The following is a 27,664-nucleotide window of genomic DNA, read 5'->3' on the forward strand; positions in this document are numbered from 1 at the left end:
AATTGATTTTCTTTAGAATTCAAGCCAAAAGTGATTAATGCAGAAAGGCGTACAGGAGTCCAGGAATTCCACTTTAGACAGAATGTGTCTCAGAGAGAGAGAGAGAGGGAGTGAGAGTCTTCTTGGGAACTGCAGCACGTAAAAATACTGACATTGCATTCTCTCTGTAGTGGTGAAAAGTATGTAGGGGGAGGAGTCTCCGCCAGTCCAATTGCAGTAGGGCAGACCCACTAGAATGTCTTTTGCAATCTCTTCCGAAACCTGGATGAACTCTGATAGGTTCCTTTTGCTGTTGAGCCCACTGAGACTTCAGATCTAATTGCATGTGCCACCTGGATCCCTCCACTAGCAGCCATATGCAGAATGTCAAAATTCTCAGAGCCACTCTCACTGAAACCCATGCCCAAGGCTTAAACAACAGGATAACTGTTCAAATGTACTGGACTCGTTAAACCTGAGGGAAGGATCAAAACTGCACCATATCCAGGATAGCTCAGATCAACAATAGCTTCTTTGAAGGCATCAGGTGTTACTATGGAAAGCTGATCAAGAACCTCCAAAGGTTAATTGCTGACATTTGGCGACCCTACCTTCAACAGACAGTTATCGAAGTAGGGGAACACTGGTATACTTGACGTCTGAGATGTGCTCCGACCACGACTATTACAATAGTGAACACCTGAGGGGCACTGGTTAGACTGAAGGGAAGCAAGAAAACTGAAAATGATCTTTGCCCACCCTTAACCACAGGTAACACCTGTAGGGCAGCATTGTGAAAACAGGCATATTACATGTCCAACGCTAGCATTCAGCCTCTTGGATCCAAGGCAGATAGAACCTGCTCCAATGTGAGCATCCTCAATTTGACCTTTTTCGGGAAGAAGAGGAGAGGGCAAAGGTCTAAAATAGGATCAAGGCTTCGAACCTTCTTCGGCACCAGGCCTAGCAGGAGTAGCATCCAGTCCCTATTTCCAATGCTGGAACCATCTCTATGGCTCCATTGTCAAAAACAGCCTTGAATTCCTGTCGCAGAATGGACAAATGGTTGTCAGACGGCCGCTCTGATGTTGCTGGAATATGTGGTGTGTCCGATCTGATGTGCCCGTTTTTCAGATGTAGTACTACGCCACTGGTAGAGGAAATAACTTATTATGCCTGAACAGGGCGTTCTCGAAACTGCAGAGAGAAGGGGAGGGGAATGGGTAGTACATTTCCCTTTGAGGGCAAGCTAAATTAAAAGGGAGGTGTGATTCGTTGGACACTTTTCCAGTTCACAGGACCTCCATCAGTACATTTGTCTTGACCTCAATAAATGGAAGCTTTACGTTGAGAAATCCAACAGCACACTGGATAATTAGAGTGAAAGAGGCTGATTCTTCTGTGGAGGGGCATTGGGAAACAACCCAGCTTCAGAGAAGGTATTCAAGCCACTAACCTCCTGAAAGTCCATGAAATGGTTCTCATTGTCATATTAGTGGGATGCATCACCCCCATCATCTCCATTGTAATCAGCATATCATGTTCAGTATGCTCGAATCAAAGCCAAAAATGTTTGGCTTGTTTGAGAGCGACTTCTGGGCAGGCAAAGTCTTTTGTTAGAATCAGAAGAAAATTGGACCAGTTGTGTTGAAACATGCGCAGTACATGTCATGGTGGATTTGTCTCTGAGTCAGACAAGATAACTGGGTCCTCTGCTGGCCTCACAGCTGGTGTCGACATCACAGGGACCGGTATTGATTGTGATGCTCGGTTCAAAGTTGGCAGAGGTATCTGTCCCAGAGTCAGGACATACTACGCTGCAGAGTCAGGAGGTACAGATGATGTCGAGGATGGTTCTGCAGATGGTAATCAGATCCATGAGGTTTTAAGGCACATGAGAAAGAGAGCCAGAAAGGAGCAGAAAATCTGCAACATGACCTCATAGAAGACCTATACCTTATGCGCTGCTTCTGATGGACCCAGGAAGATTGATTGCATCAGGACCAGTTGTGAAATTGGTTCCTTTGTAGAAAATTGGAACCGGGAGGCACCTTTACGTCCTTGTGATCTCTCCATTTCAAAGTGCCAGGACAAAGAAGAATCCCACTTCATCTTGTGTTTCTTCTTCAATTTGGATTTACATGAAGATTTGAGTGGAAGGAAGAGCTTTCATGGGAATAGCCTAGAGTGCAGGAGCGGGTCTGCACCCTTGACTTCACGAGAGACAGGCCTTACATGCCTTTTGTTAATGTTCCTTGACATATACTTTTTGGCTTTGTGCTCCTGGATCACCTTAGGATGTATCCAAGAGGCTTCATTGGAGGAAATTAAGTTGTGCGATAACTCAAGATACCAGAGACACACCTCTTGGTGATCTGTCACAGAAATCTTGTTTGCAACAGTCCATAGAACGCATAAACACTGCAGATTTCGGTCAGGACATACCCCTTGCACATTGGAAAAAGAATTTTGAATAGAAAAAAGTTAATCTGATATGAGGTTAATTCTTTAGGAGCAAGCTCCGGGCCCTCATTCAACTACTAAGAAAGATAGGAACTGATGTCAGTGTACGGGGGAGGCGCATATGTGTGTCACTTCTGATTTGGGACCGAGCCAATGCAGAGCTGTACAAAGCCACTTGCTGGCATGCACAAACAATGCTGAAATAAATCTGCTGTTCTAGTCTGGCGCATGGGACTAGTCACAAGGAGAAGAATCAACAGTTTGAATTACTCTTCAGAAAATATGTTCTTGTCTTTCTTGCTGTAAATGTTTCTGATGAAACTTTGTCAGTCTTCAAACTGAGTTCGGGATTTAGAGTTTGGTGCAGATGACCCATTCCCTCACTGGTGCACGTGCTTTCAAATAGTCTACAATTGTGAATTCATCTCCGGCTGAAGCGCTATCTTACAAGAGACCCCTTTCTCTTTCTGCTTACAAACAGTTTACTCCTGGTGTCCAAAAGTAGGTGTGCCACCAAGAACTTGTTACCACTCTCTGCTTCTGTAACCAGTCCAGGTCAAATGCATAATGAAATATACACCCTCCGTAGTGAAGCAGAAGACGATAAGACTAAAATTGAAACCAACTGTAAAATGTTACCCACCTGCTCCTGTAAACCAACCTGGTGAAAGGGCGACAATTTCCGACCATCTTTTGAGAGACATCCTATTTAGCACAAGCTATTCATCAAAGTGACTCTAGCAGTCCAATATCCCTTTTTCCGAAACATTAATGGGATGTCCAAGGCACAAAGGATTGAAACATCCTTACATAATGTTACACTATCTGTAGCACTGCAATACATCTTTTCTTGATATAGAATTAAAGCTCCTTGGTTGAGCAACCAGGCACCACAATCTACAGGTTATAAGTATGATTAATTTATACCTTAGGCTCAGAGACATGACATGAACCTGCTTACATCTCTTCACCAAGCAGGGGATATGATTCTGTATATTAACAAAAGAAGCATCTAAAGCTAAAACAATGTCTGCTCTCACCTTCGTTTGGTAGTGATTCCGTTTCCATTACTTCAGATAGGTCAGATTCACTTGGCTCTAATTCACTTGGAACTATGAAATAGAAAAACAGTGTCAATAGAATTGGCACATTTAAAATGCAACAATGGCATGCTGCACCTAACCAAGCATCCTATACCCAACATGCAGCTGCTAAAAGTCCAATATTCACATAATATCAACTATGCAATTGGTGTTCAAAACAAACCAGCATATATGTATAAAGGTATCGGGATACCATGAGGTCTATGAAAACTGGCATTCCTTAGTCCATGCATCAATATATTTTTATTTTCCCATAATTCAAACAACGTTACATGGTCAGTTTATTTCCTATGGGTAATACAACAAAATGAATCTTAAAGAAATGTTGCATCCTACACAATTATGATAAAAAGAAGGAATAATCTAGACGATAAATATGATGGTCAGAATATTCTCTGGATTAGGTGCTACTAGTAGGCTCAGAAATGATGTACCACTGCCACCAGGTCTGCCAAGTATCACGCAATAGCCGTGACGCTAACGCATTTCAGTGTGGTGTTCCCGCAACACCACACTGAAATGTATTGTCACGCATTTTTGACACTGACCTGCACTCTACTGACAGTGCTGAAACTGGCTGCCCACTATGCTAGGTGCTAGCGTGGTCCTGCGCCATCTGTGTTCGCCCCAGGCCGCAGCAGACTTCACTTGCGAGGAGCAGCAGTGAAGCAGTTAAAGATCTGCACTCAGACTCTAGTCTAGTGCTACAATGTTACAATATCTGCCCTGCTTCCTGCGAAATTCCTGCCCGCTCTGCCGGCTGCGTGGCTAGTTTGAGTCACATTGAACAGCCCAAATTAATACCGAGAGCCCGCAGTAATCATATATTTTTTAAATGTGATCGACGACATCCACCGGATCGGCAGCGAACCCGACCTAACCCCAAGCACAGGAACGGCGGCGCGGTGATTTCTAGATCCCAGAACACACTGGGCTGCTGAATTTTCATGCAGCTGGTGGAGTGTTTGTGAGGTCACGAGGAGGCCGGGCCCTACCAGTCTGCTGCCGCTGAAGCTCACCTCTCATAGTAAGTAGAGATATCCTCATTCTTCTGAAATGTTTCTATAAATGTTTCAATAATATTATTATCATGTGGATTTATGTCTCTGGACGTCAGTCAGCCCCTGCATGGCTACATCTCCCACACCTGCCGCACTGGCGCTGGGCCGAGCGCGTTACCGCAGCCTGTTCGGTGGAGCTAGAGGAGGCGCTGCAGGCAGTGTAACACATTAATGGGTGAGCGGGCAAAACCGTGTGTGTGTTTGCCAAACGTCGATGGCTGAGGTGCTGTTTGCCAGTACGTGCCTTTTCTTGCCCTCCCCCCCTTTCTAGAAGTGGCTGCATGCATTACAGCACCTCAGAGCTTATAAATATATATTACCGGCGTTGGTCTTAGACTGGCGCCAGCGGGACGGCACTCGGACCATGACCACAGGCTTTCCGAGTCACCGGCGAACCTGTGCAGCACTATAGGAGCAGAGTTGCTGGCATCTGACTTCACGGCACCGGGCTCAGCAGAGCTGCCACAAGAAGTCAATCAATCAAATAATTTTTATAGCGCACTACTCACCCGGAGGGTCTCAAGGCGCTAATAGTAATTCGTAATTCGTAAAGAAGTAATTCGTCATCAGGATTAAGTTAAACACCTGAAAGAGTGACAGTATGTTTGAAAGTATTAGTAAACACTACTGTGCCATATGTGATTTTAGACTACTCTTACGACCTGCATATGACACACACTGGTGCAAGTACTCTTAGGTAGCACGGACCCGGACAGGGGGGCCAGGCCGCTCAGCTATTTATGAATTATTACGGCTCGCTGTATCTTTTTGAGATAATAATGCCAGACTGAACTAGGTTAGTTAGCCTCTCCCTTCTCCTGAGGCTTGCCCTGACCGCCTATCCTCCCGATGCCTCATTGTGTCGTATGTTAATGGCCTTGAATAACCTTGTAACTTATTCTCAGCCTCAGGTTAATAATAGATCACGGGCGAAGCTGCGCGCCCTTCTGTAATCAGCTAATTGATTTTTTATTAAACTGTTGTTTTTTAAATAAATTACGGTATGCGGTCGGGTTGTGACCCCTGGGCTATGTGTGCACCCTTCCATATTTGGTGCATTACAGCTGCTTCAAGGTCTTAGAGTTTCTCGATGCTCAAATGGGTGTGATTACTGATATGTAAAAAGTGTCACTCATCGTTGTTAAAGTGTCACTCTTAATTACGCTGAAATTATAAAAATGTCACACATAGCAATCTGTAACCTTGGCAGCTATGTGCCACATACAGTAAGTTCATTCAAATGAGTGTTGATGATACGACAGATTTAAAATCATTGACCAATGAATTAAAAATGTAACTATTAACAATGTAAAATTCCATGGCTACTGTAATCCAAAACCCTTGCTATCATGGACACCAATTATTGACCATCCTTCAAGAGCTCAAGCAGTGGAGTTGGCTCATTAACTTGGACTGAGTGTCAAATATGCATTGACGCCTCTTTTAAAGTTTTCAGTGCATTCCACCCCACGTCTTCCGAGGGGCAGAACTGTTCTGAACATCTCCATGCCCCTGCTTCTCCAGCCCATGTCCCCTTCCAACCAGCACCAGTGGGCAAACTTCGACGACCACCTCTTCACCTTCCCTATCATGTGTCATGCCCACTCTCATGTTATTTATCTTCTCCACTCTTGTCTGTCACAAACCACTTCCATACCTCAAATGCTTCCACCTGCTCTTTTGTCCAGTCACCTACCCTGGCCATCTCCTGTCATATCTGATGCTCTTGTTTGCTGCTGTCTTAATGCCATTTATCCTTGTGCCCGTACATTTTCGTCCCCGTGTGATGAGTCTCTCTACCCAAACCCGTTACACTCTCCATTTGCCTGAACAGGCATTGGTGACTAAATATGACACAGGTAGTAATACCAGTTATGCATAGGTGTCGATTAGTGGCGATTCACCGGATGTTACTAGTTGGAAGGTGGAAAGGCTGGAAGGCCAAGACCATTAGCCTATAATTAAAGCCCTTATCACATGGAAATAGCCAATTCGTGGATTACAACTCCTCTGCCTCTTCCAGGACATGAAGGATGTACCATGATTCTGGTGTTTCGGAGAGAGAAACATTGCTTTACAAATATCTCCACAAATACCATTCTTCTCACAATGCTGTCAAATGGGAATTTCTCTTAAGAAACAAATTCTTCAATTTGTGAAACTTACGGTTGTTCAGGACCATCCCAGGAAATGGCCTAAAAACAAATAGTTATGAAACATCATTACTCCAAAACACATATGACAACCACAAATTCACAGTTCAGTCTGTTTTTAATTTTGCTGACTATGCATTTGTATGATAAACCCTATAAACCCCTTGCATTTAATCAACGCTAACCATATTTTCTTCCACCTTCCTATGAGCTGGTGCATAATGTACCTATTCCACACGGAACACGTTTTTCGCAGTTCACTGCAAAATATTTCACAGGAGATAATTTTATATAGGACCAAATAAATGAAGGGGTAAAGGTGATTCCTAAATAGGACGCTGCCTTTATGACAGGCTAAAATATCCAAACAGTCACAACCAGCAATAACAATGTCATTACGTCACCAAAACAAATATATATAAAAAAAAAGCACACACTAACTTGTATTCAGTGGCGTAACGAAACTTGAGGGGACCCCCCTGCAAACTACATGGAGGGGGCCCCCAACCATTCTCCGTGCCAGTCTAGAGCTCTCAGGCCAGCGACCCGCCATACTGCAGGGGATGCGGGGCTATTGTTACACCACTGTCACCAATACAGCTGTTATAAGTAACACTGGATGGTGGAGTCAAAAGTTGGGCTTAGTCTGCCCGCAGGCTATCATAGGTGGTGGTCCATTCATTACAGGGTCCCTGCCATCAGTAGGCCGGGGAAGTTTGCCCAAGTTTAGGTGGGTTTCCTGATGCAGACTCCTGTCATGATATACAACAACGGGCCCACTCATCGTTCAGTTTGGACAAAAGTGCATCCACTGCTCCTTCTCGTTTCCATTTTAAAACAGTAGACAAAGCGACAATGCAGTATTTCAAAATCAGATGTAACTACAAAGAGCACATTTTGATAATACATTTTTATTAGTAGACAATAGCAATCTTAAGAGGCATTGCATTTCTTCATACACACTGTGACCCCAATTCCATCACAGTCTCTCTCTCTCTCTCTCTCTCTCTCTCTCTCTCTCTCTCTCTCTGTGAGTCAGTCTTTCTCTCTCTCAGTCAGTCTTTCTCTCTCTGTCATTCAGTCTCTCTCAGTCAGTCTGTCAGTCTCTCTCGCTGTCAGTCTGTCAGTCAGTCAGTCGGTCTCTCTCTGTCTCTCTCTTTCTGTCAGTCTCTCTCTCTGTCAGTTTCTCGGTCAGTCAGTATTCAGTCTATGAGTCAGTCAGTCTCTACTCTCTCTCCACTCTATCTCTCCATTCTCTCTCTCAACTCTGTCCACTCTATCTCCACTGTCTCTCTCTTCACTGTCTCTCCACTGTCTCTCCACTGCCTCTCTCTCCACTGTCTCCCTACCCTCGCTCTCCCTTCTCTCTCTTCGCTCTCTCTCCACTCTCTTTCTCTCTACTCTCTCTCCACTCTCTATCTCCAATCTCTCCACTCTCTCTCGCTCACTCGCTACACTGTCTCTCCACTCTCTCTCTCTCCACTGTCTGTCTCCACTCTCTCTCTCTACACTGTCTCTCTTCACTGTCTCTCTACACTGTCTCTCTACACTGTCGCTCCACACTGTCTCTCCACACTGTCTATCCCCACTCTCTCTCTACTCGCTCAACATTCTCCCTCCACTCTCTCTCCACCATCACTCCACTCTCCCTCCACTCTCTCTCACAAAGTAGTGTGTGTTGTCATGGGCGTCCACAGAAATGTTTCCGGGGGGTAAGGGTGGGGGGGGCCTAGGGGGGGGGAGGAGGCCCATTTTTAACTTCATCACCATCCCGCTTGCACCCTTCCCCCTCTGCCTTGCACCCTTCTCGCCCTCCCCCTAGTAACCCTTCTCCTCTCTACCTGGCACCCATCTCCTCTCTACCTTGCACCCTTCTCCCCTCCGCCTTGCACCCTTCTCCTCTCTACCTTGCACCCTTCTCTTCTCTACCTTGCACCCTTCTTCCCTCTGCCTTGTACCCTTCTCAGCCCCTCTTGCCCGTGGTGCGTTCTAACAAGATTGCTTACCTGAGGACACCATTTTGCTGCCTCATCCCTTCTCATATATGAGCTATGCCTTGTAGAATGCTCTCTCTGGCCCCTACTCCCACCCTTGTCAGGGTCCTGAGCAGTGCTCCGTGCTGCCTCCTGCTCTCTGGGGCCCCCATCCCATCCTCTTTCCAGGCCTCACATTCTCTGACTGAAGAGAAACAATGTCAGTTGATACTTTGTTTCTCTTCAGTCAGCGGGAGGGGCTCAGAGCAGGCTGCAGACAGCCTGTACCTGCTTTGGAGGGAGAGAGGCTTGCTTTAGCCCAAGCCTCTCGGCCAGCTCTCAGAAGAGCTGAGGGGGGCCCCAGGCCCCCTTCATTTACTGAAGAGAGTCAGTGGGGCCCCCCGCACCGCGGGGGCGTTTGTTATGTCCCTGCTTGCATTGCCAAGCATCAGTTAATGTTACATCTGCAGTCTAACAAAAGTACTACTTGATGTCTTATCACCAAAAATGAATGGATCCGCGAATCGGACAATGTAACCATTGACAAAATGCCATGCCCTTGAGGGAGAAGATGTTCAAGAAACAGCAGATCATGAAAAACACATGAAAAACCATGGCTGAAGGAAGCTCGCACAACTCAATCAAAGACAAATCAATCAAAGACAATTATATCGCGCACTACTCACCCGGAGGGTCTCAAGGCGCTTGGGGAGGGGGGGTCCGCTACTGCTCGAACAGCCATGTCTTGAGCTGCTTCCTGAAGGCGAGGTGGTCTTGGGTCAGGCGGAGTTGGGTCGGGAGGGAGTTCCAGGTCTTGGCGGCCAGGTAGGAGAAGGACCTTCCTCCTGTTGTGGCTCTACGGATGCGGGGGACGGCGGCCAGGGCGTGGCTGGTCGATCGGAGCTGGCGTGTGGGAGTGTAGAAGTTGATGCGGCTGTTGAGGTATCTCGGGCCTTGGTTGTGTAGGGCTTTGTGTGCGTGGGTGAGGAGACGGAAGGTGATTCTCTTGTTGACCGGGAGCCAGTGCAGATCTCTCAGATGTCCGGAGATGTGGCTGTGTCGGGGGATGTCGAGGATGAGTCTGGCTGAGGAGTCTCTTCTGGAGCTTGGCGGTGGTTCTGGCGTAGAGGGCGTTGCCGTAGTCCAGTCGGCTGGTGACGAGGGCCTGGGTGACCGTCTTCCTGGTCTCGGTGGGGATCCACCTGAAGATCTTACGTAGCATGCGCAGGATATTGAAGCAGGACGAGGAGACGGCGTTGACTTGTCTGGTCATGGAGAGGGAGGGGTCCAGAATGAAGCCCAGGTTGCGTGCGTGGTCTGTCGGTTTGGGTGCGGTGCCCAGGGCGGGGGGCCACAAGGAGTCGTCCCAGGTGGAGGGCGAGGAGCCCAGGATGAGAACTTCCGTCTTGTCTGAGTTTAGTTTCAGGCGGCTGGTCCTCATCCACTCGGCCACGTCTTGCATCCCTTCGTGAAGGTTGGTTCTGGCGGTGGTGGGGTCGTTGGTGAGGGAGAGGATCAGCTGTGTGTCGTCGGCGTAGGAGATGATGTTGAGGTTGTGTTGGCGTGCGATGGCCGCAAGGGGGCTCATGTAGACGTTGAAGAGGGTGGGGCTGAGCGAGGAGCCCTGAGGAACGCCGCAGATGACTTCGGTGGCCTCTGACCTGAACGGGGGTAGGCGGACTCTCTGTGTCCTTCCAGCGAGGAAGGAGATGATCCACTCCAGTGCCTTCTCCTGGATTCCGACGTTGCTGAGGCGCTGCACTAGGGTGCGGTGGCAGACAGTGTCGAATGCTGCGGAGAGGTCTAGGAGGATGAGGGCCGCTGTTTCTCCGTTGTCGAGCAGGGTTCGGATGTCATCGGTGGCAGCGATGAGGGCGGTCTCGGTGCTGTGGTTGGCCCTGAAGCCCGACTGAGAGGGGTCGAGGGATCCATTTGTCTCGAGGAAGGCGGCCAGTTGCTTGTTGACGGTCTTCTCAATGACTTTGGCTGGAAACGGGAGGAGCGAGATGGGGCGGCAGTTTTTGAGTTCGGTGGGGTACGCTGTTGGTTTCCTAAGTAGAGCGCTGAGTTCGGCGTGCTTCCAGCTCTCAGGGAAGGTGGCGGTGTCGAAGGAGGTGTTGATGATGTCTCGCAGGTGGGGTGCGATGACAGCGTCGGCCTTGTTGAAGACGTGGTGAGTCCAGGGGTCGGTAGGAGATCCGGAGTGGATGGAGTTCATCGTGCGGATGGTGTCTTCGGTGCTGATCGGGGTCCAGGCGCTGAGGGTGGTGGTGGGGGGCGTTGGTGCGGTCGTGGGGAGCGTTGTTTGTGTGCTGAAGCTGTTGTGTATGTCAGCGATCTTGTTGTGGAAGTAGGAGGCGAGGGAGTTGCAGAGGTCTTGCGATGGTGTGATATCGTTGTTTCCGGCGTTGGGGTTGGAGAGCTCTTTCACGATGTTGAAGAGTTGAAGAGCTCCTACTGTCCCTTTATTTCTCTATGCACTTTTTTTTTAAACCTCTATTTAAAGAAGAGGAACAGTCGATACATTACATGGCACCACTTTTGTGTCATACAATTGTATATCAAAGCCATGTCATCACAAATTATTATCTGTTCCATTTTCCCTCGATACATTGTGTAATCACCACCACCCCTCAAGGACCACCCGTTATCAATTATCATTATCCAACACAGCAAGCAGCGTTTGGGCCCCAGGGGAGTTGCATGGACAGCCCCTGTATTATTTCCATTTATTCAAAACCCTACCCATTTTTGGGGGTTACCTCTGCTTTGATAAATAGTCTTTTCCGCTTGTCCTTCTTCCAGTCGTTTATGGATGGTATCGCTTCAACACCCCAATTGCTTACAAAGTACAAGTTACTTTCGTTCGGTAACGGTGTATCTGGTAGAGACGATACTAGCCGCAGATTCCATAACGTAGAATTATCCCTGGCGTGAGACTGGATCTGGAAAACTTTCTTTGCCACAGCATCTCTGTGCGCCGGGGGGAGGAGGGGGAAGGGGGTGACGATACCACGTGACTTCGCCCTGACGTCATCGGCGGGCGTGACGTCAGCAATGTCACATGAGCCCCACCCTGGCGCGCTGATGTCAGTTTTCTGCGCCACAACGCGCAGCCATCACAAACAAATACTGTGAGAATATGGGAACAGTGTTCGAAAAAAATCAGATAAACAGAAGGGAAAGAAGTGAATGGAGAGGAACAGCGCCATTCGGGGAAGTGCCAGGCACTGTGGCACTGAAAGTCATAGAAGGGAAGAGTAGAGCACAGCCACTGCGAACCAACCTTGCAAGCAAATACGATATCCTTCCTGGAGGCAGCAGTCGCAAGAAGCCTGCAACCACAGTCTATTAACAGTGAAGGAAAACAAGGCCAGAACAGAAGATTAACAACAAATTACCCCAAGACAACACCGGCAGGGCGAGGCGCAGCCCCTGTAAGGAGCTAAGGGCTGAGGCACAGCCAAGAGACCACCATGTCAGAGGACTGCAGAGGAGTCAGAAATTGCAAGTAATGAAAAAGGGTAGAAGAGCATGAGTAGCCCCCACACTGGAAAACCAGGTTGCAGGGATGCAGAAGTACCCATGAACCCACCAACCAATTATCAGAAAGGAAGGAGTGGATCAAACAAATAGAACAAAGCATCCCGCTAGGGAGGAAGTGAAAGAGGGCAATCGCAGAAGACAAAACCACCCAGAGGTAGGAGAGTGCAGAAGACCAAGCTGAAGGTTCTTGCTGAACGGGGAGGAAGGGCGAGTCGTGAAGGAATGTGCGCCTAGATTCGTCTCTACCAGATACACCGTTACCGAAGGTAAGTAACTTGTACAACTGACAGAGACTACTAGCTGCAGATTCCTTAACATAGAATAGATACCCAGCCGTACCCAGAGGGGAGAAGGGCCTGCGAGAGAACCCCCTCAGTAGGAAAAACACAGAGCCCCAGCAGGGGACGTGCAATGGCGATAAGAAGGGCGGGCCCCCCCGAAGCAAGCAAGAACAAGGTGAAGTGAGGCCAGACGACCCCCAAGCCCAACCAAGGTACCAGGGACATACGCCAGAAGACCCCGGAGGGACAAATAATGCCAGAGGAGTACCAAGGAAGAAAGAACCACCTCAAACTCACAGGAGAAGAAGTAGAAACAGAGGCAGAGCTCGCTGCAGGAGAACACACAGTGAAGGGAAAGCTGAACAAGCATCAACCTCAAGGCACAAAAGGCTCCACGAAGCCGGCGTGAGAAGAAAGACCTAGCCGCAGAAAGCTCCAGCAGAATAAAAGGGAGAAGCACAAGGGTAAAAGCCAAGGCCCACAGTGATGGACCAGAAAGAGCAACGCACGCAGCCCGCAGCTGGCAAACACCCTGAAGCAATGTGCCCAGATGAAGCTAAGAGCAAGACGAATGCAAGGGCCAGGGAAATCCAGAACTACCCCCAAAGGAAGAACATTTCAGTCACAAACCGACCTACGAAATGAGTGGCACCAGCCAGTAGAGAAATACGTAGGACAGACCTAAGCCTTCAGCCAGCAGGCCAGAGCGCCGGACAAAAAGGCGGAAATACCACAATGCAACGCCGTAGACGGCATGCCACAGCCGGTCCAGCGACGTAGCAGAATCTGAAAGTGACAGAACCTTGAGCAGCGCAAACTGCGCCCAGACAAAGACCAAAGAGACAGCACCAGCGGCATACAGTGACACCAGGAAAAGCGAGGAACCCGAAAAAGGGGGTCCACACCCTCCCAGCACAGGACAGAGCTTCACAATAAGCTACAAGCAGCCCACTTAGGGTTTGACATGTCCCAAAGAAAACATGGGAACCACTCTTAGGGAAAAAATCCCGAATCAGAGGACAAAAACAAAGGACCTGCGGTAGAACCACAGACAGCTTATCAGCCCAAAAATACTCAATTGTCAGGGGGGCTGTACCAGTAGCCAATAGTAGAAAGGGGCCAACCAAGGACTTCGAAGGCTTGTCAAACCACTCAGAAAACACAGACGGTCCAACCGAAAAACTAAAGTCCAGAAAAAACGTGGGATAACGCCTTCCATAAAGCACCGGAGAACCAACAAGCCAAGCTTACAGAGGGGGAGGAGGACGGAGCCCTGTAAGGAGCCGTTGAATGGTGGAGTCCGCGTGGGTGTTAAACAAAAGAACCTCATCAAAAGGCAGGTCAACCAGACGCTCCCTAATATTCTCAGGAAAAATGCCATCCCACAACAAAGCATGGCGACAGAGAGCCACAGAGCTGGCCCTAGCACGGCAGAGAGCATCAGCAACATCCAAGGCCGCACAGAGAATAAACGCGGCCAACTCCCGACCATCCAACACATGGTGTCGTAGATCAGCGCGGGCACCTTCGTGGGAGATGCGAGACAGAAGGGACTCCACAGAATCCCACAGGCTTGAGGTAGTACTGGCCAACACACAAAGTGTGTTGAGCGCTTGCAAAGCAGCACTGGAGGAAGCGAAGATGTTACGCCCCCATGAATCCAACCACCGGGCCTCCAGCGACGGAGGAAACAACACTGAAGGCGAGGAAGGAAAAGCAGTCTGCAGAAGAGGGCCCTGGGTAGAAGGGTGGGAAGAAAGGCAGACTGGATCGTGTGGAGCAGGACGGTGGCGGTATTGGAGCGGCTGAGGCACCGGGTCACCCGTGTCAGGATGCCCCCAGACCCCTAGAAGAGAATTATGGAGCAAAGCTTCGAATGGAATGGTGAAGAACTTCCAACAGATGATCCGTAGGGAATGGGGTGACTGTGTCACCCCACCGCAAAATGCCAGCGGCCGTGGAAGTGGCCCAAACAAAGGCTACACTCGCCTCCGTAGGGCGTCGTGGGGGAGAAAGCAATTCCTCCGTAGGTGATGGCTGTAAACTAAGCCGTCCGTTGCCAAGTCCAGCTGGAGGAATAAGAGGCCAGCCCCTGAATAGTGGAGGATCCGTGGACGTATGGGGGGCCTGAGGGGCCTCCGGGTAAGGTGGAGAAGCCGGCGGAGCCACCAACAGCGAGCTGCGGAACAGAGGGTCTGAGGGTTGAGGGTGCGGGACGGCGAGGAGCCCTCCCAGGAAGACGCCAGCGAAAAAGCAACGAAGCGGCGTCCCGTCTCCAGAGAAGAAGAGACCAGGAGATGACAAACCTCTGGAGACTAGTCAAGGACCCGGACCCGGCACGGCGCCGTGGAGTCCGCCACAGGCGCTGGTGCGACGTCGATCGCCCCCGGAATGGCCATCAGGGGCACCGAGTCGACCTCCACCACCACATGCTCCCTAGGAGAATGGGGCGGGGTCTGAGCTGGGTCGGCTAAGGAACCGAAAAGAGGACAGAGAGGGATCAGGAATGAGCCCCAGGCGGAAAAGCATTGACCCGGCCTCTGGCAAGGCAGCCGCCTGCCCAGAGGACCGAAGGGGCCACGTGGACAAGCCGCGAGTCCTGGCGACCTCCTGTGACACCACAGGGAGCCCCGCGGGGCTTTGCGGCGAGGCAGGGGTGCCGTGGGTTGAAGAGGGGAACACCGCAGGGCCGCACCTCGATAACACCGCGTACGTCTTAGGGGCAGGAGGGGGCCCAAAGAAGTCTGCAGAGCGCAGGCTTTCATTTGGGCCCTAGTCGCCCCGATGCCAGGTAACGGCGGGTAGGGTGGCGAAGGAGCACGTCCCGAGAAGAACCTGCGCCCTTGGCCGAACGAGGACAAGGCCTCAGAGACAAGCTGCAGGATCCACCAGCAGGCGAGCGACGGCCGTGGCGAGGGGCAATGCCGCAGTCGAATCGGCGACTCCTGGCTTCCGAGGTGGGGAACGGACGCTGGGACGAGATCGACCTGGACAAGCGCGAACAGTAATTTCATCCGGCGCTCCTGCCGGGACTTCGGTTTGAGGTGCTGACAAGCGTTGCCGTCCGAAGAGCCATGGTGCTCGCTCAAACACCACATATAGATCGGGTGAGGGTTCGTTGCAGACATCTGACATGCACAAGAAGTACACGTCTTGAAGCCCGAAGGCATTCGCATACTGTTCCTCAACGCAAAAGTGTGAAAATAAGGCCTGAAAACAGTCTGGATCCGCGTTGCTGAAAAAAACTGACGTCAGCGCGCCAGGTGGGGCTTATGTGACCTTGCTGATGCCACGCCCGCGGACGACGTCAGGGCGGAGTCACATGGTACCGCCCCCCGGCGCGCAGAGATGCTGTGGTATAGAAAATGTTCGGATCCAGTCTCACGCCTGGGGATAATTCTACATTAAGGAATCTGAGGCTAGTAGTCTCTATCAGATGTTTATCTTTGCAATCATCAAGGTAAGGGTTACCCTGGTCTGTTCTCCCCTCCCATACATTAAGCAAGCACCACTTAGCCGATAACGGTAGCGCCACCCCGTATAGCCTGCTCATACATTGTTTTATCGAGTCCCAGTAGGATTGAATTTTGGGGCAGACCCATACTATATGGAAGAATGTTCCTTCTTTTTTATCCCCATCCTCTACAACAGAGTGGGTCGGATCGCCTGCCCATCCGTACCAATGTGGTGCACGAGATATAAGCTCTATGTAATATTTTGATTTGTATTAAGCGAATGCGGGACCTAATACCTACCTCTCTAGGGGAGGATAGAGCATCCGGCCAGTCATTGTCCTGCATCTCTAATGTCTCTCTCCCAACTCTTCTGCAATCGTATTAACATATGTGGAGCATTGTTCACAAGCTTTTTATATGTTAGCGAGATCGCCCTTTGGCTGAGATGTTCCTCAAGTAGTCTGTCCTCTTGAGTTGAAGATTCTGGCAGAGTTTCTCCCCTGGGTATTGCTGTCCTCTAGGAGTGTCACGAGTTGTAAATATCAGAACGCCAGAGGGAGCTAAATTATATGATTTTTGTAGGTCTGTAAAAGGTATTATTCCCGTTCCAGAGTATATGTCTCTCACTCTTGAGAGACCCTAAATGTCCCACTTGTCAAACCCTTGCCACAAGTGTGTCGCTAAAGTGATCTTATTTTTCCATCCCAACCTATTGAGTGTAAAGAGCCAGATTTGGATCGTCTGTGCTGTCGGCCCTACCAGCGATCTGTTTCTTAGTGTGGTATCAGGCGCGCAGAGCTAGCCCCCTGGCTGTAGAACCAAGCGATCCATGCAATATGCTGGTTCCGTCATAGGTTGATGTCCACATTGATTGATCACTATCAATTGCGCCGCACGATAGTAGGCTTGAAAGTTGGGTAGTGCGATTCAACCATAGTACCATCCCAGGGTTAGTTAATAAAGGGCGATTCTGGGGGTAACCCCATCCCACAGTAGGGCTCTGACTTCACCCTGTATGGGTAAGTTATCCAATACCGGGAACGGTGTGATCTGTATCACATGCAGGAAGCCTGGCAGTGACACCATTTTAAAGATGGACGCTCTGCCTAGTAGGAGAGAGGGAGTGATCGCCAATGTTACACAAGTCAAGTCAAGGGAACTTGTTAAGCGCACATATCACCGTAGGGTCTCATGGCGCTTTCAGCCAATTTAGTGGGGGGTGAGATTCTTAGTAGTAAACAGATCTTGGTTCGTAGTGACAAAGATTTCTAAGTATCTAAATACCTCCGTTACCACCTGTGCCTCACAATCCTTTGACAATCACGGAGCTGCTCCATATAAGACGAAGACCACCAATTTAGGCCAGTTTATCGTACATCCAGAATATCTCTCGAATGTGGCGAAAATATTTAAAATTCTAGAAATGGAGGACTGGGGTGAGGCTACATAGAGAGAAATGTCATCTGCATATAGTGAAGTTTTGTCTTCCCAATTTGCTGTCCAGCTGAGGCCACGGACCAGTAGGTCATCTTGGATCTAGGCCACCAATGGCTGAAGCACTAGTGCAAAAAGTAGAGGTGAAAGAGGGCAGCCTTGTCTGGTTCCTTGCTGGAGCGGAATGATACGTGACACTCTACTATTCACCACCACCTGTGCCAGTGGGGCAGTGTATAGGAGTCAGATCCCGGCCAAGGACCAAGGTCCCACGCCCAGATGTTCAAGAACTGCAAATAGGTATGAACACTCGATCGTGTCGTAAGCCATACGGGAGTTGAGAGATAGAACTACTGCATCCTCTCAGATTCTATTTGTGCGTCCTATACCCCATGGAGGCGTCACAGATTAAGTGGCATGTTGCGGCCTGGCATGAACCCGGATTGATCCGGGAGTACTAGTTTGGCAATGATCGGGATAATACGGGGCTAGAAGTTTAGCTAGGATCTTTGCCTCTGTGTTAGGCAATGATATGGGTCCATACGATCTACATTGGTCAACCGTTTTTCCTTCCTTATGGATTACTATTATCGAGGCGAACTTCTGGCCGCTAGGTAGAATACCAGTCTCTCTTTTCTCTCTTCATGCATCTTGAGCAGGTGGGGTACTGTATGTGTCGCTGTGATTTTAAATAATTCTATTGGTTTCCTGTTGGGAACCAGTGCCTTTTCCGATTTAACTGCTTTGATTGCTTGTGCCACCTCCCCGCACGTCAGGTCACTATCTAAGATTTGTGTGTCTGCAGGTGTGAGCGTAGGTAGTGGTCTGTCTCGAAGGAGATCCAGAGCGTTGTGTGTGGTGGTTGTCGCCTCCGAAGTATAGGTACGCTTGTAGTGGGCTGCAAACGCATCTGCTACGTCTTGGGGATCTGTGAAGCTTTCGCTGTTGGTTGGATGACAGCCAACCAACGGCTAGCTTTCTCATTTGTTGAGCCACAAGAGGAGCTTTCCTGCTTTGTCTCCTCGCTCATATACTAGGTGCGGGGTAATTTTATTTGCGGCCCTCGTCGCTTCTTTTGTTAGGTCTCTATATTTTTGTTGCTCGAGGCTCAATGAATGTCTTGTATCCTCATCGTTTAGTCTTATCAATCATATGAAAAAGTCGAGGATGTTGCGTTATAACGCCTTTAACTCTTTCCTCTTGTCTCTTCTACGTCCCACCATCAAAGAGAGGGCTTGTCCCCTTATTACTGTTTGTATGCCTCACAAAGTGTCCTCACTGAACCCACTGAGTTTCAATTTCCCTGAAGTATTGGTAGTTCGCCCTAGTAAGGTCTTCCCTAATCTTCATGATTGTAATGTATGAGGTGTTGATGGCAATTCCTGGTCTGTTGCTTACCAAAATATTATATTGTGCCCGAATTGGGGAGTGATTCAATATTCCCCAAGGGAGATGCCTTGGGGAATATTCTAAAACCGGGACGTTGGAATGAAAATGAAACTAAAAGGTCAATTCTTGAGAGGCTACCGTGCACACTGGAGTGGAAAGTGAATTTCTGAGTGGTAGGGTTAAATGTTCTCCAAATGTCAACCAGGCCCAGGGTGCCAAGGAACTCAGCCAAGTGTGTTTGTGTCGCATGTCTCTTTCTCATAGGCAGGCGGTCCACTGCATCATTCAATGCCATATTGAAATCTCCACCTAGGAGGAGGTGTCCTAATGGCAGTTCCAGTATTAGTGTCCCTAAATCTGGAGGTGTTTCGTTATGGAGTGCCAGTGGGACATACAGCGAGAATATATTAATCGTTTCCCCTTCCCATCTCCCAAAGAGTGCTGTGTATCTACCTGACTTGTATGCCCATATTTTCTCTGTTATCAATGGGAATCGCTTCTTAAGGAGTATCCCAGTGCCTCTGTACCCCGGGGTGAACCCCGCGTGGATGTTCATTTTATAGCCCCATCGGTCTAGGGCCTGACATGTATTGCCCAAGAGATGGGTTTCCTGCAGAAGGACCACATCTGGAGAGTGTTGCTTTAGGAATTAGAGTACAATGCCACGTTTAAATTTGTCCCCCAGGCCATTCATATTCCACATCACTAGACGGATGTCAGGGATATTCTCCTTAGTCATAGGAAATAGACACTACAGAGTAAGTTTCTTGGGTTCCTGGGATGATTAGCCCTTTTCATATTGGAGAGTGTGGTCCTCTTGATGTTTGGTTCTAATGTAACGGTAGAGGAATTTCAGAGGGTATGGAAACAGCCTACTCCTATAGAAAAGGATGATGTAGAGCTCGCATTATCCAATTTTAACAATTCGCTCATAGAAGCAATTGATAAAATAGCCCCTCTGAAGCTACATAAACAATACCCCACTTCCAAGCAGGAAGCTTGGTATACTGAAGCACTCAGAACAGAGAAGCAGGGATGTAGAAGGATAGAAAAGAAATGGAGGAAAATGCGAACAGAGGAAAGCAAGAAATCATACCATGAAGCTCAGTCTAACTACTATAAGAATATTAAACTTGCACGAAAGAACAGCCTTACTCAGCAACTCGCAGAGGCGGGTAATTCCTCTAAGGAATTATATAAAATACTACAGGCATTTGTAAAACCAGTAGCATGTGAAAGCCCAGATGATTTTTCCCAACTCCTATGTAATAATATTTCTTTGTTTTTTTGAAAATAAAATCAATCTGATTTATGAGAAAATAATGAAGGCTTCTGGCCAAGAGAACCAAACGAATACTATCTTTACTCCGCCTACGCAGAGAGACGTTTCATTAATGACATTTCCAGCAGTCAGTGACTCAGATTTACCTTCCCTCATTAGTCACATAAAATCGGGGTCTCCAGATGATCTTTTGCCCGCTAAAATAGTTGCCCCCCTGAGTACCTTGCTTGGACCTTATATCCAAGAAATAATAAACTACTCTCTCAGGGAAGGATATGTGCCCATAGAGTGGAAAAAAGCGGTTGTGAACCCTATCCAAAAGAGCGTGGCACTTCCTTGGACAGACCTTTCAAACCTCCGACCCATCTCCCTCCTGCCTTACTTCAGCAAAATGACTGAGAGACATGTGAACACCCATTTGTCTAAATACATCGAGGCAGCGGAGGGCCTGGACTTTTCTCAATCTGGGTTCAGGCCCAATCACAGCACCGAATCTGCCCTCCTCTCAGTGACCGATAACATCAGGATGTCACTAGATGGAGGAGGCTCTATGATTCTGGTGCTGTTGGATTTATCCGCTGCCTTCGACACGGTGTCACATGAAATACTTCTCGGTCGCTTGAGGGAGGTGGGTATAGGAGGTGTGGCTCTGTCCTGGCTGGAGAGCTTTCTTTTGGGCCGCTCGCAAGGAGTCAAATTGGGCTCCCATCATTCCATCTTAAGGGAGCCCACCAAGGGAGTGCCACAGGGCTCATGCCTAAGCCCCACACTTTTTAATGTGTATGTGGCCCCCTTGGCAGACATTGCAAGAGCATATGGTTTCACCCCAGTGTCGTATGCTGACGACACTCAGCTTTTATTCCCCTTTCAGACCCTCTCGCCCGCAATACAAAAATCTTTTGCGGGAGGAATGAGGGTAATATCGGACTGGATGACTTTAAACTGCCTCCAGAGCAATGTAGGCAAGACGGAGGTCATGTTGTTCGGGGAGGCCACGCTTCTGTGGTCCCCAGAATGGTGGCCTCCGGATTTGGGACCAGTACCAACTCCCAAACAGACCGTAAAAAATCTTGGTGTGCGGCTTGATAAGGCACTCCTGTTCAAAGAACATATAAATCTAGTAGCAGGATCCTGTTTCCATGCCATCGGACTGCTACGACGTGTCTTTCCATTCCTACCTGATAACTATAGGAAAACACTTGTCCAGGCATTGGTAATCAGTAGACTGGACTACTGTAACAGCCTGTTCATCTCGGCCAATGAGGAACAACTACAAAGATTGCAAGTAGTCCAGAATACTGCAGCGAGACTTGTTCTCAATGCTCAGCCAAGGACCGCATCACGTCCCCTCCTGGACAAACTTCATTGGCTGCCGGTTAGGCAACGAGTAAAATATAAAATCTGCTGCACAATACATAAATGCCTGTTTGGCACAGGACCTAAGTACTTGAAAGAAAAATGTAACCCCTACAGTCCTGGGCGTACTCTGCGCTCTAGTAGTCAGCAACTGATCCAGGTCCCAAGGATTAGAAAAGCTAGGCAGGGAGGCCGAGCTCTCTTCTACAAAGGCCCTATTTTATGGAATTCACTTCCCCCCACTCTGAAACAAATTACCACCCTTCTGTCCTTCAGGAAGACTTTAAAAACATATCTTTTTTCGGGTTCCTAAGTTACTGCTACACTGACTCTCTCACAACTCATGGTCATTACAAGGTTTTCCTGGAAAAAGCGCAAGCGCGGAGATACCCCTCCGGGGGTCGAATCCTGCGCTATATAAGAAAATAAATAAATGTGCGTGGTGACTTAAGTGGTGATGTCCTATCCTGGTGTATCGTGAACAGTGTAAAGTATAAACCCAACCAGATGACAAACCCATTCTGACCCCTTCCCCTTGAACAATCCTCCAACCCGCATCCCTGCCTGACAGACCTATTATTGCCCATCTCCCCCAAACAAGCAGAGAGCATGTCATCCCTTCCCAAATAATAAACATTTAGGGGACCGAGGGCCCCCACAATCCTAGCCCTCCACTCCGAAAAAACCAAGTCGTCTGTCCTCCCCGACCAATATCGTCATAGAGCAGAATAGTAGTTATATTGGTCTTGTGGGCACATGGCTATCTCTGCCACCCGATCTCTAGGTTAGCCAGTTGTCTTTCATGGAAACTATTACCTACTGCTCCGGCCTGTGAGGCAGTCTAATCATATAGAGCGCTGCTTAGTTCCGTCTGTGATTTGCGGAGGAGTCCTCCCCTAGTGCCAGTTCCACTGCAGCATTTCCAGATGGGGCTGATGTTCCTCTTCACTGTTTCCCTCATTGCGACTTGGACGGGGAGCCACCAAAAGTATGCCATTCATCGAGCCAAGTCCACGCTTCCTCTGGTGTATCAAAGAACCATGTTTTGCTGTGGTCCTTAATATGCAATTTCGATGGAAAGATCATAGAGTATTTCACTCCCTTTGTCCTTAGCGCTTGTTTAACATTAAGGAAGCTGTGCCTCTGTCTTTGCACCTTCAGACTAAAGTCTGGAAAGAAGGTTATTTGGGCACTTTCATAGTGTGCTGGTGGGGCAGCATGGGCCATCTGCAATACCACATCCAGATCCCTAAAACTAAAAAGGCGGTTGAGGATAGGCCCGGGCGGTGAGCTGGGCAGAGGTCTTCCTCCCGGCACTCTATGTGCTCTATTCACCAAAAAGAATTTTGAAAGACAGCGGGTTGTAGATGCTTGAGGATGATATTCTCCACAAACAGATCTGTGGCAGGCCCCTCTGCCCATTCAGGGACCCCCAAAATGTCTACAGTATTACGCCTTGATCTGCCCTCGTAATCTTCATGTCTCGCCGTGGTTGCTTGTAGTTCGCTCACTTGGTCTGGAGGTACTTAGTGTCTTGAAGAAGAGTTGCTGTTGTGTCCTCAACTTCCTGAATTTTACTGCCCATATGCCAGATGTCAGGGAAAACAGGAAAGGCTTGGACCCTATCACTATCTGGCCTGAGCCAATCAATAACTCTCCAACAAAACAATGACCAGATAGGTTGTTTAACACATTTTTTTTTTAATTAACTTAGGCAAAAAATAATAAGTTCATGTGATTTATTTCCCGACATTTGTGACTTATTTCATGCACATGTCAGTTTGCAATATTCATTGATGTCATAAGATAGACAACACAACATTCAATATACACTGCTTATGACATTATAGCAAACAGTTAACACTACAACAAAAACACAATCTTGAAAACATGAATTCGGACATGACACGTGGGCAAAGGCGAATAATACCTGGGGTTGTAATTTGGGAACTGATTAAAAGAAATTTGTTTCCCAGACAGTATACAACCCTCATGATAACTGTGTGACCCTTTGCCCCATATATAGGCAGGACCTTACGAATTGAGAATGGTTCGCCTGTTTTTTTGCATGTTAAATATGGACTGGCTACCTGTAAAATATTTGCAGGACACTTTTTTTTGCATATGCCGTTCATTCTATGCTACACTCCTATTACAGCACCATTCGTTGTCCCCCTCACCACCACATTGAACGCTTCTCATTCTATTATAGGTGTAGAGGAAGTGTCAGCATTTTGGGGGAAAAACTTGCCAACTACGCCAGGCAATTGTGCACCATCTTCAAGCAATTGGGGGCTAAATCTCCATGTCTGGACCAGTGTGGGCATCCTTCCTCACATGAGTGAGTTCAAGGGGGCTATGATCTGACAGTGTTTTGCCCAAGTATATGGTGTCAATTACGTGCGACAGCAGGTGGGGGGGGATAGGATACAATCTATTCGTGTGTGCAGTGTATGTATTGGGGAATAAAAAGAGTATTCGCGCACCTCTACATTTTTACTAAGCCAGTCATCTATTAGTGCCTATCCTTGCATCCAAGCCTCCAACGCTTTGGCCTGTCGTATTGCTGCTGCTCCTGGGAGTGGGGGGTGCGATTTATCTAGCTACGTGTAGAAGGCTGCATTACAATTCCCACCCAAATGCACAGGTAGTTGACCCAGTTCGCTAACGCCGCACTAACGTTTATTAAGAAGGCATCTTGTTCTGAGTTGGGGCGTAAATGCTACCCAGTACCACTGGCACATCATCCAGCTTTCCTCTCACAAGCACATATCTGCCATCCCCATCCATGCGCTGATCATGTATCTCGAAATGAACCCCCGCCTTGATACACACTGCTGCACCCATTGCAAATGCGAATATGTTGTATGGTATAACTGCCCTCTCCATTTTTTCCACAGCTTACGGGCTTCAGAGGCATTTAGGTGTATTTCCTGCAGGAACACTATTTGAAATTAACGCCTACCCAACTGTGCATGGATACGATGTTTGTGGATGGAGCCCATGCAAATTTATATGAAGACAGTGTCGTCATTTATGCGATTTGTGTGTGTTAGTGGTGCTCCTTTCTGTTTCACGTCCTTCCTTAGCTTGTGTCGTATCTTGTGTGCAAGTGTACCCTTCATAACTTATAACTTCATAACTCTTGCAAACCTTTGTCAAAACTATCCCAATACAGCGGTCCAACCTTAGGCGTGTGTTCGACCAAACATACGCCATCCGTGGCAACATTCTAAACAAAATAAAGGCAATTGCCGGGAGGTGAAGTAGACCAGCCGCGGTCATCCCTGTTCCTCAGCAGCTATAATACAATGTTCCTGGGAAGGGTCGGAGCTGAATATAGGGGAAAGGAACAAAAGAAAGAGGGGCGGGGGTGTTTTGCTTCCCGGAACCGGGGCCGACCCCCCCCACAAAAAGTCTATTAATGTTTCTACAGGTAGACCATCCGTTCATGTATCCGTTTCAGGTATCGCCACATTTCAGTGTCTTGTCTGGACCTTGTTTGTTTTAGTATGTACGATTATGCAGATTGACTCTGTGGTTCCTACTCAAGGGAGATTTGATTTCCAGTATTTGAAGGTCGCCTCTTTTAGTCTTTTTTGTGTGCTGTTTATGTCATTCTAGCATGGTAGATCCCACGTCCACGGCCGTGTGAAGCTTGGTCTGCCTGTGGCTCTGGGCGGAACGTAGTGGGGCACCCCTTCCATAGCCACAAAAGGACTTGGCTGTTGCCCTTGAGTCCTTGAAACGCTCTAGAGCGTTGTCCGCTTTGTCGCCAAAAAGGCGATGGCCATCAAAGGGCATGTCGCGGCATTCGATACTGTATCCCACTCCATCCTCCTTGACCGACTACGGCATATGGGCATTGGCGGCACTGCCATCAGCTGGATCGAGTCCTTCCTCTCTGGAAGAAGTCAAAGGGTGCTGTTGCGGCCTTTCAGATCGGAGGAAAAACCCTTATCTTGCGGTGTGCCACAGGGCTCGGCCCTCAGCCCTCTGTTTTTTAACATATATCTTGCCCCACTGGCCGGCGTGGTGGAGTCCTACGGAGTCAGGGTGGTCTCTTATGCTGATGATACTCAGCTAGTGTTCTCCTTTAGAGGCCACTCTGACTCCGCGTTCTCCAACTTCCGCCGGTGCCTTAACAACATCAGTGATTGGATGTCTGAAAACCATCTAAGACTCAACGCAGACAAAACAGAGGTGCTGTTTTTTAACCAGAAAAATTCCATCCCCTCCTCCTGGTGGTGGCCCACGGCACTCGATCCCGCTCCCTCTCCCGTCCATTCGGCCCGCAACTTGGGCTTTCATTTCAATGACTCTCTATCATGCAAGACTCAGATTCAAAAAGTGACCTCGGCCTGCTTCCTGAAGCTACGCATGATCAGGAAAATCCTCCCCTATCTCCCTTTGGATTCCCGCCGGACAGTTACCCACGCTCTCATCACGTCCCACCTGGACTATGCTAATAGCCTTTATGCCGGAGCTCCCCAATACCTGATTGACCGGCTGCAGATTGTCCAGAATGCGGCGGCGAGGCTGATTGGTAATATTTCTTATCGTCAGTCAGTTGCCGCATATCGTAGGGAACTGCACTGGCTACCTGTGGCCAGCCGAATTCAGTTTAAGATCCTCACTCTGACTCATCGAGCCATTAATGATCGCGGACCAAACTATCTAAAAAAACGAGTTTCAATATCCCGGTCCATCAGATCCTTGAGATCCAATGACCTATGCCTTCTGATCTCTCCCCGCTTTAGACTGTCCAGAATGGGTGGCAGAGGGTTCAGTGTCATTGCTGCAAAACTATGGAACTCCCTGCCAGTCGATCTCAGATTCTGCCCTTCTGAATCTGTCTTCCGGGCCAGACTCAAAACCTGGCTCTTTTCTAGACTTTGATTTATCATGTCACTTCCCCTGTCCGTTCCTTCTTTCCCCTCTAGGACTCAGGTTCCAGCGCCGGGACACCCCTCCGGGGGTAGCTGTGCGCTTTATAAGCTACATAAAATAAAATAAAATAAATGTCCATGAGAGTATTCTGGATATCCCTAGAAAAGCCAGTCGATCTCATCCCCGTGTAGCGTCGAAGGGCTACAGACCTGGAAATCGTCCTGCCTAGGGAGTCGGCGGTATCCAGCCCACAACGGATGGTAAACTTAGCAGCATCCCTCCCGGCGGCAATAGCCTGGGAGAGCACTGTCACTGCCTCCTCCGGACACTGAGGCAGCACCTGCACAACCGTATCCCACACAGTGTAGGAATAACAGTCCAATAGACATGCAGTGTTTATCGACCGCAGTTCCCAAGCTGGCAGAAGAGAAAATCTTCTTCTCAAAATGATCCAGCTTCTTGGATTCCCTCTCCGATGGAGCGGTAAGGAATGCGCTCTTGGAGGTAGAGGCTTGGACCACCAAGCTCTCAGGGGTGGGGTGATGGGAAAGGAAAGTTGGGTCGCCTGGAGCAGGGCGGTGGCGTTGGGCAATCATCCTCTCCATAGGAGCCCCCGTGTTGCGCCTGGACCAAGTGCCCAAAAGGACATCGGTAAGGGCTTCATTAAACGGCAGTAGGGGCTCCGAAGAGCTCGTTTGCGATTGAAGCGGCGCTGTCCGGAGGTTAGTCCTGACCGCTACTGTAGGGAGGTCGAGGTTGAGAGCATTGGCCGCCCTGAGCAACACAACTGCGTATGACGCTCCCTCCTCTGCAGCCACGGTAGGAGGAGACAACATGCCAAGGTCAGGGGCGATGTCCAGACCACTGGCATCCCCCAGTGCCTCTCTCCAGTTCTGTTCACGGTCCAACTGGGCGGTCCCCTCCCAGTCCTCCTCCTCATCATCTGGGTGCCACACTGGCCTAAGAGGGACCCAGGACTGAATATGGGGACAAAAACCCCACCCAGCGCCGGAATCAGCGTTGGACGATGCCGGTCTGGATCCGGGTTCACATCAGAATGGAGGCCGTGGTCGACCCTGGCCGGTGGCCCGACCGGCATCGAATGCGGTCGGGGTGCCTGAGGAAGCGGCGCCAGTGGAGGCGTAATAAGGTCAACCGGCGCAGATCCACATCCAGGCCTGGATCCAAAGGGGGCTGCCGGAGCCACCGGCGGAGAAAGCCTAGGCCCTACCACCGAGTCTCTGGGGCACCAAGGCGCGCCAGCGGTTTTGTGCTGCCCAAAGATGGTGTGCATAGCCT

The 27,664-nt window shown here is 49.0% G+C and overlaps 1 protein-coding gene across 4 annotated transcripts in view; it reads right to left on the reverse strand.

Annotated features, from left to right (window-relative positions):
* Window positions 1-27,664, reverse strand: part of GTF2I (general transcription factor IIi) — a 1,434,650-nt gene that overhangs the window by 56,763 nt on the left and 1,350,223 nt on the right. For all 4 annotated transcript variants that reach the window (XM_086954596.1, XM_086954597.1, XM_086954594.1 and 1 more), the window contains 2 exons: window positions 6,773-6,801; window positions 3,483-3,554 (listed from right to left, as the gene is read on the reverse strand). In XM_086954596.1, the coding sequence (XP_086810722.1) occupies window positions 3,483-3,554; window positions 6,773-6,801 (101 nt within the window). The remainder of the gene's footprint in view (window positions 1-3,482; window positions 3,555-6,772; window positions 6,802-27,664) is intronic.

Source organism: Lissotriton vulgaris, chromosome 2_1 (assembly GCF_964263255.1).
Source record: "Lissotriton vulgaris chromosome 2_1, aLisVul1.2, whole genome shotgun sequence".
NCBI classification, from domain to species: Eukaryota; Metazoa; Chordata; class Amphibia; order Caudata; family Salamandridae; genus Lissotriton; species Lissotriton vulgaris.